The 21,419-nt window shown below is 38.7% G+C and overlaps 1 protein-coding gene across 3 annotated transcripts in view; it reads right to left on the reverse strand.

Annotated features, from left to right (window-relative positions):
- The window catches only part of ADGRB3 (adhesion G protein-coupled receptor B3), a 793,357-nt gene that overhangs the window by 6,418 nt on the left and 765,520 nt on the right, over positions 1–21,419 (reverse strand). For all 3 annotated transcript variants that reach the window (XM_082474137.1, XM_082474138.1, XM_082474139.1), the window contains 2 exons: positions 11,615–11,650; positions 1,841–1,945 (listed from right to left, as the gene is read on the reverse strand). In XM_082474137.1, coding sequence (XP_082330263.1) covers positions 1,841–1,945; positions 11,615–11,650 — 141 coding nt within the window. The remainder of the gene's footprint in view (positions 1–1,840; positions 1,946–11,614; positions 11,651–21,419) is intronic.

Genomic DNA, 21,419 nt, shown 5'->3' on the forward strand with positions numbered 1-21,419 from the left:
TTACTGGTAACTTACCATGCATGACCAACATCATACTTAGTACTGAGAAGAATACAAGAAAAACACAAAGACACAAAAATTCTTGCCGTTGATAAGCTAATGATACTAATCAGGAAGCCAGGATTAAGACCCATACACGTATGAAAGAATCACTAGCATTAGAAAGTGACCCAAAATACCTTAGAGTGACATGTATTTCAGAACGCCAGAGGTTGGGAGGAGTAGGTCCAGCCAGGGCCTGCAAAAGTGTGAGGCAAAGAAGGAGTGCCACGCTTGGAGAGGAGAAGCGTGGAGTCAGACGGCTGTCCCAGCTCCAGCTCTCAGAGCTGAGCCTCAGCTTGTAGCATCTCAGGGTCCCACCCGCTTTGGAAAGTGTGAGGATCGAAGGAAGCGCATTACTAATGACTGTTTTTCTATGCCCAAATTAGAAGGAGAAAATTGAGGTTCAGAAATTGAGCTTTGTAACTTGCTCAAGATCGTTCTTGAGCTCTCGAGTTCTTAGCAGAAGCTAACTATCTGCTAGAAAGCTCAAGCAGATAGCTCTTGCTTGAGCTTTCTTCTACAGATCCTCCTCAACTTATGACGGGGTTACGTCCCATTAAACCCATCATAAGTTGAAAATATCATAAGTCTAAATGCATTCAATACACCTAACCTACTGACCATCATAGCTTAGCCCAGCCCACCTTAAAGGTGCTCAGGCACTTACATCAGCCTATAGTTGGACAAAATCATCTAACACAAAGCCTGTTTTATAATAAAGTGTTGACTATCTCACATAATTTATGGAATACTGCACTGAAAGTGAAAAACAGAATGGTTGTCTGGGTACAGAACGGTTGTCAGTGTATCGGTTGTTCACCCTCGTGATCTCGGGGCTGAGTGGGGGCTGTGCATCTCTGCCCCTGTCCAGCATCACGAGAGAGTACTGGACCACATCTCACTAGCCTGGGAAAAGATCAAAATTCAAAATTCAAAGTACGACTTCTACTGAATACATATTGCTTTTGCACCATCATAAAACTGAAATATCTTGTCGAAGCATCATACTGATTTCTGGACGCCTGCTCCAGTGCTTTCACGAATAATGATATAGCCTTCTCTGGAGCTTTGATTGTGCCATGCACATAGTAGCTGCAAAACATCATTTTATTTGATTACATCCTATGCTAGCATTATAGTAGTGGGAATGAGTGAAGAGAATGGCCGCAATCAACAATCAAAGCCCCCAGTGCTGATGTGTATCCTGAAACTCTGGTAGACAAAACCCACCACTCTAGTTTTAGGTAGCAATTCTCTCTCTCTCGCCCTCTCTCTCTCTCTCTCTCTCTATATATATATATAGAGAGAGAGAGAGAGAGGGAGAGAAAGAGACAGATATATATATATATATATATATGTTATTTATATATTATATATTTATAATATATATTATCTATCTATATTATATAGGCTATATATATTACATTTAATGACCTTAAAATGCCAGGCATTCAAATGAAAATATTTAGTCAACTACTTGGAAATTTGAATTAACTGACTTTTAACTCTGATGATAAAAGGTCCAGGTGAATCCAGCACATTTTTGATATATAACTAATTCCAATTAGACCTTATAATTGAGAACATTTGAAATATGAATAAAAAACTTAAAGACTCTGTCATTCCTAATTTGCCTCTTAGTACATTTCAAAGCACCTTCGGGGGATTATTACTTAGTTTTCAGTTTGCCACTCTTGTTTTCCCAAGACAACTGAGAGCTTCCCGAAGGCAGGGGTGACAGCTGACATGATGCATCTTTATTGTGGCATCAGGCACGGATGAAGTAAAGCATACTCACCAGACTGCTTGTATTTGGTATATCCCGAAATCTGTCCAAAGTTTGAAATTTCTGATTGAGTTCCTGAAACAGTTCCATATGCCTCTTCCTTGTATGCATGACCTTCTGCAAAAGAGAGTAAGATGGCTCTCATTTCTAATCTGATTTATGCATTAAAAGAAGAGATTTAGTATTTTGCTATGCTAATAAGGGAAATCAAGTTTTGCAGGAACTAGAAGGTCCCAGGAGATGCCACAAATGCAAATGGTTTGCACCAAATCCTTGTCTTATGGTCAGCACTTCTGGAACATGAAGAATTGGCTATTTCTTCCATTTACAAGATTACCAAAAAACAGTTTTCTCCTGTGGGTGCATTAAAAATATAGCAGTCATTCCTGTGTAAGATTTTCATCATTCAAAGTTAAAGCTGTTTTACAAAAATTGTTACAATATAAAAAAAAAATGTTTAAAAATTTTGACTTGTAAAACACCACAGTCTCTCCGTGTTTGTCATGGGAGAGATTACATTTTTATGTTTGATTTCTATAAACACTAAAATCTTAGCTGGCTGTACTAAAGGGGAAGCAAAATCCCAGGCCCTGCCATTTAAGGCTGACTCAAAGCACTAAAATGTCTGAAATATAATGTGAGATCTAAAATCTTACACTTTCCCTGTGAATAGTGATTGAGCCTCGCAGAAGGAAAATCTGACCCATAGGTTTCACATATTTGTTTACAAAATGGTACAGAATCTTAACACTTAGAATTCAGAGCATAAATCGTGTGGTTGATGAGCTTCTACAACCACAGATACAAATATATTGATATTCTTCATCCCTGGTGATATACTTCTTCCAACTTCATCATAACTCAACAAATAGAGTCAGAAATAAAAAATGACCTTGGGGTAGGTATAATATCATGAGCTGAATCTTTTTCTGTTACAGAGCATTTAAAAGAGCACTAACAAAGAAGAGTTAGATAATAAATTCCCTGTATTTACAAGTGTAAAGGACAAAATACCTTCCTCTACTGTGATTTTTAAAAGTTAAAAATTTCAATGTTTTGGTGCTTCTCCAAGATTATGCCTTCATGTTTGTGTAAGATTTTATAGTTTTTTTAAGCATGTGATTCATAACTCACCATTTTCTCTTGTGGATTGCATGGGTATACTATATTCATGCCTAAGCTAGGATCTGAACATTTGGTCTATTGTTTTAATTACAAATATTTTCAGAAGTCAGGATTTGTTTTGAAAAAAGAAATATATCTTTGGAGGAAGATCCATAATGCCCAATTTTCTTCTCAAAAGACATTTGCGCAGAACACTATCTCCTTGAGAACAAAAACAGCAAAAGAAAAATGCAAATGGCATTTTTAACATATTTTAAAAAGGCTTCTTCTCTCTTATGCCAACTTTAATTTCCTATATTTAATGAATCTGTGTTTAGGCAATACTTTGTTTAGCTAATTCTTCTATTTTCACTAGCCTACTTTCATAAGAGAGAATTCTGCCATTTTAAGTCTTGCTCTACTGGATTATCTCCACCCTGGCTCCTCTGAGCTCTAGGAGTTCGCTGTTGATGAATCAGGTGGGGAGGGTGGGGACATGGCACCATCAGTGGTGACAGGAGCATGAAACACAGCACCCGGCTACAGAGTGATTAACTTCCCTGCAGTTCTGGGGAGAGTACAAGAAACAGATTTGCAGGGTTTGCAGAGAAACACCAGGCAAACGTAACTTGACTAGTGATAGCTGATGGGGACTGATGAGAGGGAGATTTGCATAAGCAACGCGATGGAAGGATATTGAGGACCAAGTAGCTGGCAAACAATGCAGTACATTCTGTCCTTAGGGAGGCAAATATCTCCAGCAGCACCAGGTCCTAAGACACTGACTAAAATATGAATTTGTGTTACAAGGAATGCTTTTTTTTTTTTTTTTTGGCAGGAGCCAGACTCTGACAGCGGGGTGGCGATGGGCGGGTCTGATGACTTTCAGGGAACTTAGGGCGGGGAGGGGGAGAAATGCTTTTAAAAAAAAACAAAACAAAACTATAGTCATCCGAATATTGACTCTGGCTCTAACTTACAAATAGTGTTTTTCATGATAACGAGTCTAACCACACAGTTACTTTGTGCTAGGGTGCAGTAGGAGTGATGTCATAGTACTGACATTTCTCTAACGATATTTCATTCTGTCAGTTAATACGTATTCATGACATCACATATTGAGCTAAACGGGGGGGTAACAATGGCGTGCAAAATCTGGTAGAGTCCCTGCCCTTTTATAGTTTGAGGTGCAATGGAGGACCTAGGTGTTAATCACATAATAACTCAAATGCAAGTTAAATTAGACTGTGGTAACGAAAACAAGCGGTGCTGTTATAGCAGTAAGTGACAGGGAAATTTGCTAAGAGAAATCCAAGTGAGGTCAGTTCCCCAATCTTTACATATTCATTTTTAAGTTGCATATTCTCAAATCAGTTATTCCTGCATCGTGTTTGTTCTCTTTCTTCCATTTTATAAAATGCAGAGAATTCCTAGTACAATTTTTAATCTTATGCCCAAATCCCCTTTCCTCAAGGAGATCATTCCTTTCCAAAGATATGGACTTATTTTCTTCTAAGATGGTTGATACTACTGGCATAGCACGCCTGCTCTAAGGTGGCCCTGTGGTGAGCTTGCTGTGTCGTCTTCCACTTTTCTTTTATTTCATCAGAGGGTCCCGACTTTGCACTGGGGAACTGTCCATCAAGGTCTTTACCGTCCCCTGCCAAGAGGTGAGTTTTTCCATATCCTTCCAACAAAGTTCTCTTTTGTCTGTCAGTCAAAGTCACTCTCTGTCTCTTGTAACCAGATATCTCTGATGGGTAAAGCATGTTTAATGAAGCAAACAAAGTGTCAAATATATCCCATGGAAATGAGGATACATTAACTGATAGGAGTTTTTAAATCATATCCTGATTGAATGGGCAGTGCCTGATTCTGAACCGAATGGATTTTATTTTGAGGAGTTGGATTGTTAAGACATTCTCAGAAATGTATATGGTGGATACCACTACGATATAACCAAAAAGCAGTTTGCAGTGTTCTCTGTAAGTTCATGAAAGCTACTCTGAACAATAAAGCTCAAGGACCCTGAAATGAATATAAAGACAAATGAAAAATTTAGATGCTAAAATTCAGGGCCCTTCCTATCTAGAAACATCCTCATGCCAGATAATCATTCTAATTTGAAACTGCCATCTTAGCACAGCCAGAAAGCACCATAGCAATGATGGCCTGCTGGTTCTGAGAGGAATGTCACATTAGGGTTGCCAAGGGACAGCTCACATATCTGTCATGGGCCCAGTTTGACCTTCCATGCATGATTCTGTCTTGTTCATAAACTCAAGTACTTCTTTCTGCTTTTCTTAGTGGGGAAGGTTCCATTGACAAGAAAGCCAGCATCACAGTGAATATTGGATGGTTTCTATCCCAGTAATGTTCTGGGATAAAAACTTAAGCTGCAGTTTTAGTTGTCACAAATAATAAGGGTTTCCCTTGATTTATTTACTTGCCTAAATAATTACTTATTTGAAGCAGTCATGCCTTTGATCATCTTGCTCACCTAATAAGAAGTTTTCATGCTTATAAATCTTACTGGTTCATTTTGATGGCTCTTTTTGGATTTTTACAGACCTTAGTGTTTATCTGTTTACCTTTTTCTTTCTTTTGTGACCTAAACATCCTGTGTCTCAAAGAAATTGACTTCTGCGACAAAACTGTAACTCATGTGGATTTTCTACTTAAGCAAGCAAATATATTCTAATTGGCAATACATATAAAATTCAGGTTCCTTCAGTTATAACACCTTTCAAATATTACAGGCATTTTTTGCAATAAAGATAAATGCTTGGCAATGCTCCCTTGCACTCAGATTATTATCACTCAGCCTTTTTCAAAGCTGTATTGAAGCTCCATCCCAAGAAGACCAGCCACCTAACTGCACAAAAGTAGTGTCTCCTGAATAGCTCTTTTCATAGGACTCTTATCTTTTATTTTATATCTTTGTAATTCAAGGGAGGCAGTCTTGGCAGCCTTTTAATTGTTGAAATTAGAGAAAAAGTGATACACTGTAAAGCACTTTCATGAAATTTCAGATACTTGAGAAAACTTAGGATGCGAATAAACTTCATGTCTTGAGCTCCTATTACATCCCAGACAATCTCCTTGATTAAATACTTGGGACGTATCAAATCTAACAGCTCTAGGTCTAGACAAACTTGGATTTCGATCTTACTTCCATGGCTTTCAAGTTGTGTGGTAAGAGGCCCAAAACTCAACCTCCCTTTAGCCACAGTTTCAGTAGTCAGAATAACCTAGTAAGATTGTTTTGAAGACTTAAAATGGGCTATAAATCACATCACTGGAGCACACAGGTAAGAGCCAGAGTAGCCATTATTATCTTTCCCAATCCTCACAATAACCCTGGGAGGTGGTGGTCCCTATCTCACTTGACTGATTAGGAGACTTAGCTTGAGAGGCCGGTAAAGCTCCCAGCTCACACAGGTGGTGGGAGGTTGGAATCCATTCTGAATCCAAGTGAATTCTCTCTGCACGTTGCTTGCTGTCTTAGATGGACCCCGCAGATTCAGGGAGCATCCTTTATCAGACCATTCAAGTCTGTGATTATGCCATCTCATTTTTTCTGATGGAAAAGGAGACGAAACAGTCCAGGGTGGGTGAGGGGCCTTCTGTAGAGAGCCCATAAACTCTGTGGATATTGATCACCCTGCAGTCCCATAGTACTGCAATTCTGGTCTCCTTATTTTGTCTCTGAACACCTCGTAGGCAGTGACTTTGCATCCCTGACACCTAGCACAGTGTTTGGCAGGTGCTCGACAGATGGGTATGGAATAAATTAAATGAATGAGATGTCATAGATACATAGATACATAGGCCTTGGAAGGCCATCATCAATCTTGCCCCCTCTCCTTCTATTCAAGAGGTCTCCCCACTGGAGGGAAGACTCATTTTATTGGCCCCAGACAAAAAGCCTCCCTCCCTGTTCTGGTCCCCTTGTGCTCCCTTATTTCCCGTACAAGTGCCTTATAAAGGGCCTGCAGGTGGTTTGAAACAAACTGAAGGTTTTCTCTTCCAAATTCAGAGTCTTGAATCATAGAGTTGGAATCTCTTTAAGTCTGAATTACAGATAAGATAGGCTTTACTATATATAAACTTTTAGAAATGGAAAGAAATTGCTAGAAAAAATTGGAGAATCTCCCAACTATAAACTTTAGATTATGGGGCTGGGAAATCATGTGCTGTTAGGAATTAGAAACCACTTGGCCGGAATTACCTTTTCAGTGTTAGGCGTTTATATAGCTATGCTGCCAATGTCCATATTTACTCATATAAAACTAGGTTTATCTCTCCTCGTCTCACTGCTTTACAGTCTTCAATCCAGAGTGGGCTGTTGAATACTAGTCTGCAGTGATGTGAAAACCCATGTCAAGGAAGCAAGAGACACTGCAGGAATTAAGGTTGACTATCAAATCAAAGCCACATTGTGGGAAGGGGATGATTTATGTACTTTTCTTTGGCCAGAGTCCCAATGTATCCATAAGACAGAACCTGTAGCCATTTGAACTCTCTGACATTACAGTGTCTATTTACATTTCAAACATGTTTCTATTTGAATAAATATGTACTCAGGGCTTAAAAGAAACCAGACAAAAGGTCTGAAAAGACTGAATAAGGTGTGTGTGTGTATATATATATATATATATATATATATATATATATATATATATATACAGTCACTGTCACTCAAGAGTATACTTGGCTACAAATAAATAATTTTGCAACAGTTTAAATTTAGGAAGCTACAAGAGATGGATATAGCCAAGTTTGCAGTGCTCAAAATTTTCCTCCCAAAATGTGCAGATTGCCTAACAAAATGTACCCGCTGCTGGGGGTCGGGGACAAAGCAGGAAGGGGCCTTTTATGAAAAGGACATTTCTAAGAAATCGTATGCTTTCTATTGATATTTAGAAATTAATTTAAATTTTATCTTCTATGTCATAGCTTAGCTGTGACATCAGCTAAGCTATATCTTTTATATCACAGTGATATAAAATCAGTATAAAATAATATTTTATCTTACTTGACTATGTTCTCCCAAATCTTCCAATAAAATTGAGTCCCCACAAAGATAGTTCGTGATCACCCTGGATCGGTGCTGTCTTGCGCCTGCTGCCCACCACCATTGCCAAGAGTGAGAAGCATGGGTTTACTGGGAATGGAGGACTCACTAGAAAAGTCAAAGGAACATTCTCAGGTGTGTTTAAGAGGCTGCATGGTTCCCATGGAAGAATGTGACAAGGTTTATCCCCATGGTTTTGAAAGAGAAGATACAAAATAGATACCTCTCTCCATGCATTTTTAACACTGGAAAGGATAACAATGTCTATTACGGTTTCAGCGTGGAGGCTTGTAATAGCATTCCTAAGAATTCCTTGAGCTTAGTCCTCAATCCAAGACAGACAACTTAAACTACCTGCCAAATATTTTTGATTTTACATCATATTAGGCACCTTAATCTCCAAAGTATTAAAATGCAACTCATCCTAGCTAGATGTCTCCTTGGCTTCCCTGGATCTGTTTGTGGTACTAGTAGGAACCCAGGCTCAGACCCATAGAGCTATCTTTCTTCTGCTCCCCTGCCCTTTGACCCTATGCTCAGTTAAGGATCTGATCTTGACTCTGCAGTGTCCCTTTATCCATTTCCTTTCCTACCACCTCTGAAGCTTCATTTCTTCTTTCTTTGACTAGTCACTTCCTAATTTATATTTCAACTTCCTCGTTCACCATACTATAATCTCTCCTTCCTATTACTGCCATATTCATCTCTCCGTAGCCCAGATTAGACCTCAAAATATTCCTCACTAAGAATAAACAAAACAAAATACAACAGAAAAGACTTAGCAGCTTTTAGTAACAAGTCAGGTAATTGTTTCCATGGTCACAAGCCCCTCACTCTATGGTTTCTAAATTACCCCCTCTGTCTGTGTTTTTCTTCCACAGACCCCATGTTATGGTGAATTTTGACTTGCCTCTTGTTTCTTGCACATGCCACACTCAACCAACCTCTATGCCTTTTCCTCCTCTGGGAATTTCTACCTGCCGTTTCTAGCTCCTTGAGTTATATTTGATGTGGGTAGCTTTGAAGTCCTATGTGGCTATCTTTGAGGTGTTACCTCCCTAGTGGTCCATTTTCTACACTGCTCTCTGCCCCAACTCAGATATAGTGCTTAATCATTTTTTATTAAAGCAAACCAGATTAAAAATTCAATTTTTCATCACTCACTCAACAAAGCCTTATTGGATGCTTACGATATACCAAGTCTCTGCTTGGAGTTGGGAATACAAATCCAATAAAAGGTTTGGTCACAGAACATAGGGTCATCACTACAGTATTTTCTGTGTATTTTCCAGAAAGTAAGAATCCATGTTCCACCATTTTATGACCAGTCAACCTTTTGCTTTCTTTGCTCAATATTGTCTTGGAGATCAGCTCCATGAAAGGGCTTTTCCCATGTATGACACTTACCCACAGGGTTTTATGGATATGTGAGTTAAGAGAATATTGTTATCATGTGTAGATTCTAGGGAGTGTGTGAAAGGAAGATGCTTTCAGGAGTCCAGGAGGCAAAGTTTGTCTGGCAGTGACAGAATGCCTGAGTTGGCCATTGTGTGGTAAAGCTTGCTGGGGTTGAGTGAGGGTTATCAGAAAGATGGACATAAACATACTTAATTTATCCAGCCTGAATTAAAACGGGGAGAGGACAACTTGAACTCTTCTTCAAGGACCATCCATAAAGGATAGATAGATTGTGTTAAACGTTTCAATGCAGCCATAATTTTTCTGAACACAATCTATGAGACATCTGCTACATAAACGTAGTTGCACATAGACAAAGGGGACGAAGGGGACTACTAAACGGTTGCTTAAAAGAGAAGTAATACCTCAAAGACTTTTTCTGGCAAGATTTGACACCTATAGAAATCACGTAATAACTAAAGCAATTAAAGAGCACAAGAAAATATCCAAGGTTGCAGTGTTGCCACTTCCTCTTGTTACCAGCAGATGTTTCGATAATATCCTGGTTGTATGTTGGAATCCTAAGCACAGGAAGCAGGATCTGCTTAGGGAGTCTGCTACCAGTTGCCATGGCAAAAAATACAAATACAAATACAAAAGAAAAATAACAATTTTTCTAATGCTCCAAAGGACACTGTATGATTAGATTACTTTTCAGTGCTGGCAATTACATAACTTTAGTTGGTTGCCCTGAGGCTTAATTTTAGATCTAGATTTTTACTATATTTTATCACTGATGCCTAGTGGGTTAATTCCCACCTCCATCTCTTTGTACTAACACAACAACTGATTGTTTTCAGGAATATATAGACACACACACACACACCGGATGATCCTCTTTTTTGGCTACCTGAAGAATTAATAGAAAAAACCCCAAAATATCTGTCCATTAAAAGGCACTAAAGAATCTAAAAGTGAAGACTTTTGCTTATTTTCTCTTTGAATTTATAGTCTTGATACTTTTATCTTAACAATTTAGAATATAATGAAATATTGGCTCTGTGCCAGGTTACTACAATTGAGCCACATCAGTACTAAAATGTGCCACGTAATCATTGAGGTCAGATTCATTATCATTACTTTGTATCTTGTACAAATACTCCTGAAATATGCATAAGAAAGACCAATTCTCCTTAGACTCTATTCAAGGTAAAATCAGGACTTGCTCACCATTGCAGTAAATAAAAACAATTGTCTCCCTTTTGATACCTGATGTGCATTACTGAGCTACAACACTCATCTACATAAATGAAATGATGGAATTATGAGTTTCCATGTTCTGGGAGGCTTCTGTAATTTTAGGAATATCAGCTAAGAGTGTTAAGCTCTATGTAAGTATCACAACAGCACAAATATGCTGGAGAAATTGATAATGTATTATATCCAATTATGTCAGCAGGCTATGAATCATATCCAATTAACAAGATGCATAAGTGCATTTTATGTGACGCTCCAACATCATTAATTTTGTGCTTAGCACAAGCTGCTCAAACAGTATGATTTCAGTAATTTCTAGCATCAGTATTACAGCAGCATTATAAATTCAATGTAAATTGGAAAATGAACATCTTCGTCTTGTTTATATCTGTGAAAAAGCATTTACCAAACACAGGAGCACGTTGAACCAACACTTGCTATTGGAAAAAAGAGTCTGGAAGGTACCACAGGGAGCCTATGGTACCACTGACTCAAGGCAAGTCAGTGCTGAGGAAGCCTAGCTACCCAGCCAAAGCCCCTCACACGGCTCTCTTCACGTCCTCACTGAAGTAAAACAAACACGATTGTTTTAAATATGAAAAATCAAGAAACCGAAATTCCTACCTCCCAACAAACTGAGGGAGGTAAAAAAATTGACCAAGTTCAACTCTCAACATAAATTGCCTGCTTATCTTAGCATTTATGAAATTGATTCTTTACTTGTCTGGAAAATCTCAGTCTTAGCATACATTTAAAGCAGTTAGAACTTAAATATTTTTTCTACAACTAGTTATACAGTAGGGATTTTAATTAAAAATGTTTGACTTCTCATTTAATTAAAAAAAAAGTAGAACTCCTACACAGATGCACAGGGTAACATGTTTAAGTAATTATACACCAACTTTGAATTCAAGTAATTAAAATTAAAAAAATAATCCTTAGACACTTACCTCAAAGTCCAGGTCTGAATATCGTGATTTTCTTCTCTGTTAGATATTTTGTAAAAAGAAGAAAAACCAATAAAGTTATGTTCAGTCATTCAAATAATACAAAAATTACTGCTTTCAATAAGATAATCCTGCTTCATTGTGTTATAAGTATTTCCTGCACATAAGAATCTGTGAACATTTTTATGATTTCAAACTATTCTACTCACATTATTCCATTTTCACTTTGGACTTCCTTTAAAATTGAAGAATACAAATATACAACATATTTCTCTTGGCCTCTTAACTCTAATGTTTTCAATAAGGAAAAAAAATTAAGTGAAAATTCACACAAAACATTCAATCTTGTGGGAGACTTTAGGACTACAGCAAAACTACTTTATAGACACAAAGGGTTCAAAGCTGTGTGGGAAAATCATCTAGCTCTCAAGACCTTGCACCATGCCCCTGCAATCTTCATTTCTACCAAATTCTATCCAACCCTCTGTCTATATTCCAAAGTTCTATATAGGTCTCACCCATAAATTTCTTGGTATTTGGTAGTCCTCCAGGACAGGAAAGTCCCTCTCAGTGCTAGGCATTAGGAACTGAAGTATTTGTTCTAATTTAGTAAAACGAATAACAAACAGTCTACACCTCAGCAGGACATGGATATAGATGTAAATACCTCACTATACCTCTGACTCAGTTAAACAGTTCTCGAATCTAGTTACAGATAAATATGACTTGATAAAATCAGGAAACATGATTAAAATGAAATTAATGTGATTATATAATATTAGTGCAGGGAAGGTGTTCTAAACATCTGCTCTAAGCAGTCACTGGATTCTTAGAATGATTAGCTGTAGAAGGAGATAGCTGATAAATATAGAAAGAGTGCACCAAATTTTTGGAGATCAAAAGTTTCCATACAGGCTTTTTTTCTCTTTTCTTTTCTTTTTTGTTTTTTGTTTTTTTTGAAGACGTGGGAATGAAATACAGGGGGAATTAATAAATATTAAACAACATGTAATATCTAGGAAGTTGGGAAAATATATAAACCTTTGGACAAACTTCTTCTCTTTTATTTTTTCCTCTTCTCCCATCCCAATAGCTATAGCATAAAGTTCAATAACCTATGAGGGAATCATATCCAAGACAGGTGAGAGATTCTTGTAACTGTTGAGTATCAGGAGAGAAAGAAAGGAACTAATGCAGTTTACTGGAAAATATGACTAAATTTCTCCAGTGAGAGTTAAAATCGTCACTATAGACCTGGAACCTTCCTAGGTAACCAACCCCACAAAGCATGTTGCAGTAAACAGAAAGCAACATACCCAAAGAGAGATTTTGTTTAATCAAAAGTTTAGAAGTTCTGAAATCATTTGATTTTGGTGGGGCTGCTTAAAGACTGAGAACCGCGTCTTTCAGTGCTGTTGTGGAGAGCGCTGAGAAGGGCGCTGCTTTATTCAAGGGAAAGTCAGCCTGAGCTCACTTTGCTCCCTGTGGCCAGCATACCCTAGGCCAGCCCTGGTGACATCCTGCAAGAAGAGACGCACGTGGGTAGCTGTTTAACCCAGCACTCCTTTGCCATCTCCCTGCCACTGCTGTTGTCTGACTGTGCTGTGTAAGAGCCAGGCTCCAGCGCACTGCAGCCCGCTTTGCTGTGAGATGTTAGACCAAATGTCAGGGTTTCCCTTCTACTCTCAGACGCTTTGCCTTCTTGGCACTGTGACTCAGCAGGACACTTCTGTAAGTATACGTTAAGCAAAATTCTTTCCTAATACAGCAAAATCCAAGCATGGAAACAGTGTTAAGCAATTAGTAACAGAACATGAGTCACACGCCTTGCGTTCCATTTGAAAATTAAATAGTGAAACCTAATGAAAAAGGTTCAATTAGCCAGCAAAGAGGCCCATCCACTGCACGTGTTGAGGGCTTCTCTGTTGCAAAGGTCCTAACAGCCATGTGCTACCTTCTTCATTGAATGCAAAGCTGTGTTGCCTAAGAACTGGAAATGTGGATAGATGCATATTGCTGAAGGCTCCCGATTTCAGGAGCAAGAACAAAAGATAGGAACCCAGAGGAGCAGCAGAGATAGATTCTCCCTATGAGAGCAGACGCCACCTATGCGGATGTGAAACACGGAAAAGAAAGCGGATGTACTCCCATCAAAAGTCTCTCTCTCGTCTATTCACTTTATTAAAATCGCATGCTAACCTAAGGGTATAGCGGAACTAGCAACCTTGAAGGATTAGACTAGGAAATGAACACGTGAAGCAGATTTCAATCAAAACAGCCGAAAGATAGTTGGGGGTAAGGTGAGGAGGTGGGCTGGAGAATACAGCAGTGAAGACTTAAACATTAGAGAGCGGAAAAACATGTGGCGGACTTTGAGAGTCCCAGGGAGATAAAATGTGCACATTATTCATAACTGCACAATCCTGACCAAGTGTTCAGACCTTTTATAAAGTGCTTTCACGTTTGAACATGCTAACTGCCCTGTGGGATGGTTAGGAAAGTACTCTGCATTATCCCCATTTATGAATGAGGACAGAAAACTGAGGACCAGAGGAGTTCAAATAACTTGCCTACTTCACCTGGCTAGTTATCACATGGGCTGGGATTCCAACTCAGGTCTTCTGCCTGCAAACCCTGTGTTTTCTCCACTGTTGCTCAGTAAGTGCTCAGTGGTATAAGGAGTGATGGTTCATAGCCAAGATAGTTTGCTGATTGTCCCTAGAACTCAGCAAGAATAACATTACGGGATCCAGTCAATCCCAGGCTGACAGCAGTGGGACCGAGACGCTCTGCAAGCATAAAGCAACGTCAGGCAGATGAACTTTTACTTGTCAATTATATTTTAAAGGAGAAAAAAAGCATCGATATGTTACTTATTTGAGAGAAAAATCTGATGGAAATTTACAATAATTTGTGTCAAATAAAATAACTTAAAATCATTCTAACATGAGATAGTTTATGAGCCATGATGCAACACAGTGGCCGACTTCACTTTCATGATGGGTCTCCCATCGCAAAATCTACTTTATCTTAAAGAAGTATCTGCATTATCTGCATTGGGAAATCTGTGATGAATGGAAGGACCAGAATGTTAACTTTTGTTTATCGTTTCCTCATTATAACACTCATTATCTCTCAGTCTGTTTTGCAATGTGCTGGAGAGTCTTTCAAAGCACTGAAGTCCGTGGAAACTGTGACTGACTTACGTGCTCATTCAAATGTCCCTCTGAGCTCTCTGGAATGTTATTGTAAGGTAGGAAAGTGGTTAGAAAGAATGGTTATATGTTTAAAAGATGAGAATCAATGAAGAAAAGTGATCAAGTCATAATGATTTTTATGATAAGTTGTTAATTGAAGAAATGCTACATATAAATTTAAAATAAGCCAGGATGGTGTTGACATATTTTAGGAAGATATAAGTCCCTTTCTCTGTACATCCCCCAGTTCCCAAATAACTTGATACAAATCCTTTTTGTCATAGTAGGTGACGTTTCTTTTATGCTCTTTCCTTTTTTTAATTTCCCACTTAGAACTCACCCCAATTTCTGTTCTGTCCTCAACATTCCATTAAAATTCTTGTTGTCAAGGTCTCAGGTGAGCTCCATCTGGACGGTTTCTAAGGTCAATTTTCTCTTCTCATCTTAACGGACTCTCGGAAGCTTTTGAAGGTTAACAATCCCTTCCTCATCTCTCTCAGCTTTTCCTTTTGTTTTCTTTTCCTCCTTCTTATTTGCTGTAGTTCTGCCAAGTCTCCTTTTCTCGCTCTTTCTCATCTCCCTGCCTTCTAAATGTTGAGTTCCATAGTTTTCTTTTTTCTTATATTCTCTCTTGGATGAAATCATTCATTCCCAGGGTTTTCAATACCATCTTTTAAGTTGCAAACACCCTTTTCTTTCCCGTCACAGGAAATGTTGCATATCTAGTTGGTGAAGCCAGGCATTTAGGAGTCAGCCTTCAGCCCTCCCTGCCTCTCATCCTGCACATCAAATCCACCAGCGGTGCCATCTGTTCTATATCCAAAACACATCTTGATCTGCCCTCCACAGTCAAAGGCATTCTTATCTTTTGTGTGGATGACCTCAATGGTCTCCTAACGGTCCTCCAGCTTTCTACTCCACTTCTATACCTCTCCCACTACCACTGGATCCTAATCTTTTCTATTCCAAACCATCAAAGTGATGGATGGATGGACGGATAAATGATCATGGCAGTTGCCTAACTGTCCTCAATTTTTTCTTTCATTTTACAAGGTTCTGCAAAATCTGGTCTCTTCTTCCTATTCCAACTCGGTCTTAAGAAGCTTGCCCCTTGCTACACGTGTCTTCTAATCCTATGAGAATATTCCAAGCTCTTTCCTGCCTCAGGACCTCTTCACCTGCAGTTTCTTTTGTCTGAAACACCTCCGATCCTTCGGTGCCTCACAAGCCATGTTCCTCCTTAACTTCGTTGTTCACCCTGTGGAGCTTCAGAAGGCCTCCCAGACCCCCTCATCTAAAGAGGCCTGTCTCTCACACTCCATGGTTATTTCCCAGCACAGCACACTCTTTTAGATTATTCATTTGTTAACAGTTCATCATCTGTCTCTTCCATAGTGTTTATTCACCACAGGGGCAGGATCCACATCTGTCTTGGCCACTTTTATATCCCTGGCATCTATCAGAGGGCCTGGCATAATAGTAGACATTCACAAAATTATTGATGAAAGATCGAAGGAGCTACACTATGAAAGCCAAATAAATCCAAAGAATGACTTGTATTTTGCTTGTGTTTTGTTCTTTTTCTCAGGAATACTCCAGGAGAATTTGGATAAGCATGTGGGCTATATACACAAAGACAACCATTTTGAATAGATCTATTGACAGCCAAGAGGATTGAGACCATTTAGAAGAATGCAGGCCTACCACTAACAGAGGGGAAAATTCTTTAGGATGATTTCAGAGTAAGAAAATGCACACCAGTATGAGGCTACTCAGAGGAATACTTAACAAGGATGTGTATAATGGCATCTGTCCATAGTGAAGCCTTGTAGAATGATGAATAATTTCTCAAAGGGAATACTTAATTGTTTGAGCCTTTGCAAATTAAGTTGGACAAGATACTAGAAGATTCACAGTGGGGAATAAATTCTATGGACTAATAAATGCCAATGTGACTGCCATTAAGAGTTTCCATTACAGACTGAGCAATGAACCCACTCAAGGAGAAAACTTTGATGTCAAATCCATTCAAAATATCTGTGTAAATGAAACTCGAGAATCATTAATTTTGAAAAATGAGTTATTTGAGCTAATTTTGCTTGTACGCCTGCATAAAAGACAAAATTTCCTAATCCAGGAGCAAAAACAAAACACTGAAGAAGGGCAAGCCTTTCTTTCACCACAGCTACATGAGGAAAAAAATTTTCAGAAAGAAAAAGATGCTCTGCCCAATGGTCAGTCCTACAATGGTTTCTGTTAGTGACAGAAGTATGGCCATAACATTTTGTCTAATTTCCTGAATACTGACCTAGTACAGCAATTGAGTTTCTTTACCGATATTCAAGATATAATGGTAATGAAATAATAATCACACGACCTTACATCTGAAGTGCTCCTTACAATGTTCAAAAGGTTTTTCACATACATTATCCAATTTGATGTTCACAACAGCCATAAGGGAAACACCTGCGATGTGCCACTATAGCTAAAATGTTTTACCTTTCAAAACCATTATGCTGAGAGCTCTATAATTCATGTCCAGAGGAAAAATGGTGTATAAAAAGTTAGCCTAGAATGGTGTCCCTTTTTACCCATTTATACATTGAGAGAGATTTATCTGAGTATGTTTTGAGATACATTGTTAAGTTATATCTGAATGTTCAGAAAACCTGGAGTAGCAGAACTTTGTTTAAAAAAGAAATTGTGCAATTTACTATCTAACTCTGTTTAGTTATGAGAAAAGCTAAGGCAAAGCTAAGCTAAGCGCTTAATGTGCTTACATTGGAGCAAAGTGTTTCACAGGAATTCCAGTGATGGAGGAACTGAGAAGCCACAAAATGGACCACGAGGGAACCCAGGGATTCACAGGAGAAGGAGCTACTGCCCACCACTGCCCGCCAGGCTGGATGGACAAAGGGAGATGACACAGCGACCTAAGCCCGGGGGCTGAGGCACCTGGCAGAAGCTGGAGGCCCTACAGAACAGCTAAGGAGACATGAGGTACTGCCCAAAGCAGAAAGAGGGGGAAAAACACCCTGGATTCATTCTTTTCCCCAACCTCCAATCTCTCACAATGTTTCCTAGTGGCCAATCTTCTCACCCAGGTAGGAACCTGTATCAACCCCGAGAGACACAGGGGAAAAAAGGGTGAAGGTGGACCCTGGACCTGCACACAAGTTGGGAAGGCTTTGAGTAAGGAATTGTGTCCTATTTAGATCTACCAGCTACAAGCCATCGAATGTTCCAATAAGTCAAGACAAATATTGACCTATCTTCTTACACTGATATATCTATAATTTTTCAAAAAGTAAATAGAACCACAGCCCAAGGTTTAAATTATTGATATATCTCATAGTCCTCAATGGCTTGAGAACACCGATACCTCTTTTTTCCCCACTTGCTTCACAGTACCTTGTAGTTTTTTGCTTTATATACATACCATGCACTCAACACATTTTGCTCATTAATTGAAGGTGAATGACTTAAATGCTGATGACAATGTTAAGCAATTAGAGGACATCTAGGGCTGAAGCCATTGTGAGACATTCTACCATGTGCATATTGCAATGAATCCTTAATTGTGGAAATCTAAAATTTTCAGAATTGCTTAACTTGTCCATTCTGGGAATGGATACAGTTTGAAGAATGGCAGATAACATATTACATGAAAGAAAGACACAAGATAATATTAAGACGGGAGAGAAGCTGGAAATGCTTTTATGCCAAAAAACTTGATGCATTTATTAAACTTTCTATGCTGAATAATTGGGGGTTAGCTGAACAAGCTCTCCTGGAGGTTGGAGCCTTTTCTCCTGGCACTGCCTTCAGGGTTGGGGAGCCTCCCTCTTGCTTTGTTGCCTCCTGCTTATTTGAATAAATACTTCCACCCACTCTTTGGCTTTGTTTCTTTCTCCTTTGACTCTTGTTTTTCCTCGCCTGCACTTTTCCTCACCAATACTGCATTCTGGGCTGCAACTGACAGGTTTTACCCTCTTCTTTTTCTTCTCTCACCACTTCCCACTTTGTCAAGTTGTGAACACCCACTCCTCTGGAGGCAACTTCCTGAATTACTAGGAACATCTTTTTATTACATCCCTGAAAAGTCCCCGAGGCATCTGGCCGTCCTCTGCCATCCCAGTTTCCCAGGCAGGATGCCCCTGTGGCTGGAACCTCCCTTCTCACTCAGAGAAGACTCAGATTGTTCTATGGTCCCATGGCTGCCACATAGTCACTCACTTTCATCTTTGTATTGTCTTCTAGGTCTCAAGACACCTCCTGGCTACTGTTGCCCCCACACTCCATGTAGATACTCTAGTCATCTTTCTGCTTTTCCTCTATTGTCAGAATATCAGCTTGCCTGCTGGTTGACTGCGGAGAGAGTGTGGCTCACTCCGCCCACAAAGGAAGCCACACCAGACTTTATCTTCATGGCCACAGTCTTATCTCCAAAATCTGCTAGCTGTATACATCTACACTTCATCTATTTCACGTCTTTATTCCATAAGACCAAGTGTCTGTCCAGGGTTAAATGAACTTTATAAAGTTACTCTCATGCTAATGTTCAGGCACATGACTGTCTCCTTGAGACAACGTAAAATTGATCAGGACAGAAAGATTCCAGTCCTAGATTTGCTGTGCACTTACTCTGTGACCTTGAACAAATGACTTTACTTCAAGGATTAGAGCAATTTATCCATTGTCCAGAGGTGTCGCAAAGATGAATTAATTCACGTTTTTAAGGTGATTTGAGGATCTGCTAATGAAAGATGCTATATAAATGCTAATTTTTATTATTCATTCCCACATCTATATATTCAGCTGTCTCCTAAAATGGTCACCCTAAGCAATTACTAACTATTAAACTCTTTGAAAGAATGAAAATGAGGAACTGAAATTTCATTCTGAATCCTGAATTTTCTTCCTCTTCAAGATGTAAGCCTTGTGATTTCTAAGTCATTTAAATGCAGATCTTTTGGCTGAATCACATTTATATATGATGCTTATTCTTAATAATAAAGATATGGAGATTTGGAAAAATTACCACTGAACAAAGCAGCACTCAGAAATTCAGTCTATTGTTCAAACACATACAACCTGTACAATATCAAACCCAGCAAGGTTTTAAGCCTTTTAGACATAAAGCATTTTTATAACAAGAAAAATATTTTAATGCAATTCCATTCTAACCCCTCTAGCACATTTTAAAGAGCCATTCTATGTAGAAGACTCCATATGGTCTTTAAGATTATTTACAGTGTTATGTTATTATATTCACACTCACTGAAAATTCTTGTAAAAACTTCTGTGATTTTGCATAAATGTTATGTAGTTTGTGCTTACGTGGTCATTATTTTAGTAGACCTGCTAGTCTCTGGGATATGCAAGTTAGAGATGGAAACAGTGGCTATTCTGCTAATTCAGAATGATTGGATGCTCTTGTCTACAGGGAACTCCAGCCACTCAGGAGTGAACTTGGACTTACTTCCCCTATGCCTTTGGTTCCAAGGAATGATTCTCCTCAGAAACCCTATTCTGTTTAAGACTGATCTACTGATAGAATTTCAGGATTTATTCTAGATTCCCATCTAGGGTAGAATTTCCTCAACACAGTTGGGAAAACCCTCAAAATTACACCGCACATCAAGTCACTCCAGCCTTTCAGGGTGTCTCTTCATCTTGGCCTCGTAGAAGGCACAGCCTTATGGGAAGAAAGAAGGGGCAATTGCCTCTGGGCACTTTTGAACATTAGAACATTATCAGCAAACTTCTGATGGAAAGAGTAGGCAAGCAATTATAGTGTCTTATGAAATAATCTGTTATATTAAGACAATTGGCAATACATATTTAAAAATGCATATATTGCATTGTATACTGAACATATGCAATATATCAGCAGTGGGTTTACAGCAAAACTTCAAGACAGAGGATATGAAAGTCACATACAAAACAGTAACAGGATGTATGTCAAAAGAAAACTAGACATTACTTGTCTTACTTGACTTAGATCTTACTTGATTAATTGTAATACAATATGAGTGATATTGATACCTGTTGACTACTCTTTACATCATTTTGTGGGTAGAAAAGAAGCTGAGGGGAGCTTGCTTTTTCACAAAAGCCATGTGGTTTGACCTCAGAGTCCTGACTCTTGATCTACTTGATTTACATCCCTCCCAAGAGTTCACAATTTAAGACCAAAACATTTAGGGTCATAATTCTGTAAGAGCTAAGAAAAAAACATTTCCTCTGAAAGATATCAGTCTAAGGTAATAATAAAGTCTATAATCAGTGTAATGGTAGATCTCACTGAAACATTCCAATTTTGTTATTTTAACAGCTGCCCTCACACAGAAAACCCAGACCTTGGTTAAAGTTTGCAGTGCCATCCAGAAACTACTTTAACCACCAAAAGACTTCTGGTACCCAAGAAACATCAGGAGGATCTTCTGTTTGTTTAGGAGTGCTCTACTTGGTTCCCATTATGACAGATAGGTATCATTTTAATTATAGAGGGTTCCTTTTCAAAAATATGACCTCGAGAAAGGGGATTCTGATGCTCTACTGGAAAAAGCATATGTCCAGAATCTTAATCACAACATACCCCAAATTCT

This window comes from Balaenoptera physalus, assembly GCF_965194825.1.
Source record: "Balaenoptera physalus genome assembly, chromosome: 9".
Taxonomy (NCBI): domain Eukaryota; kingdom Metazoa; phylum Chordata; class Mammalia; order Artiodactyla; family Balaenopteridae; genus Balaenoptera; species Balaenoptera physalus.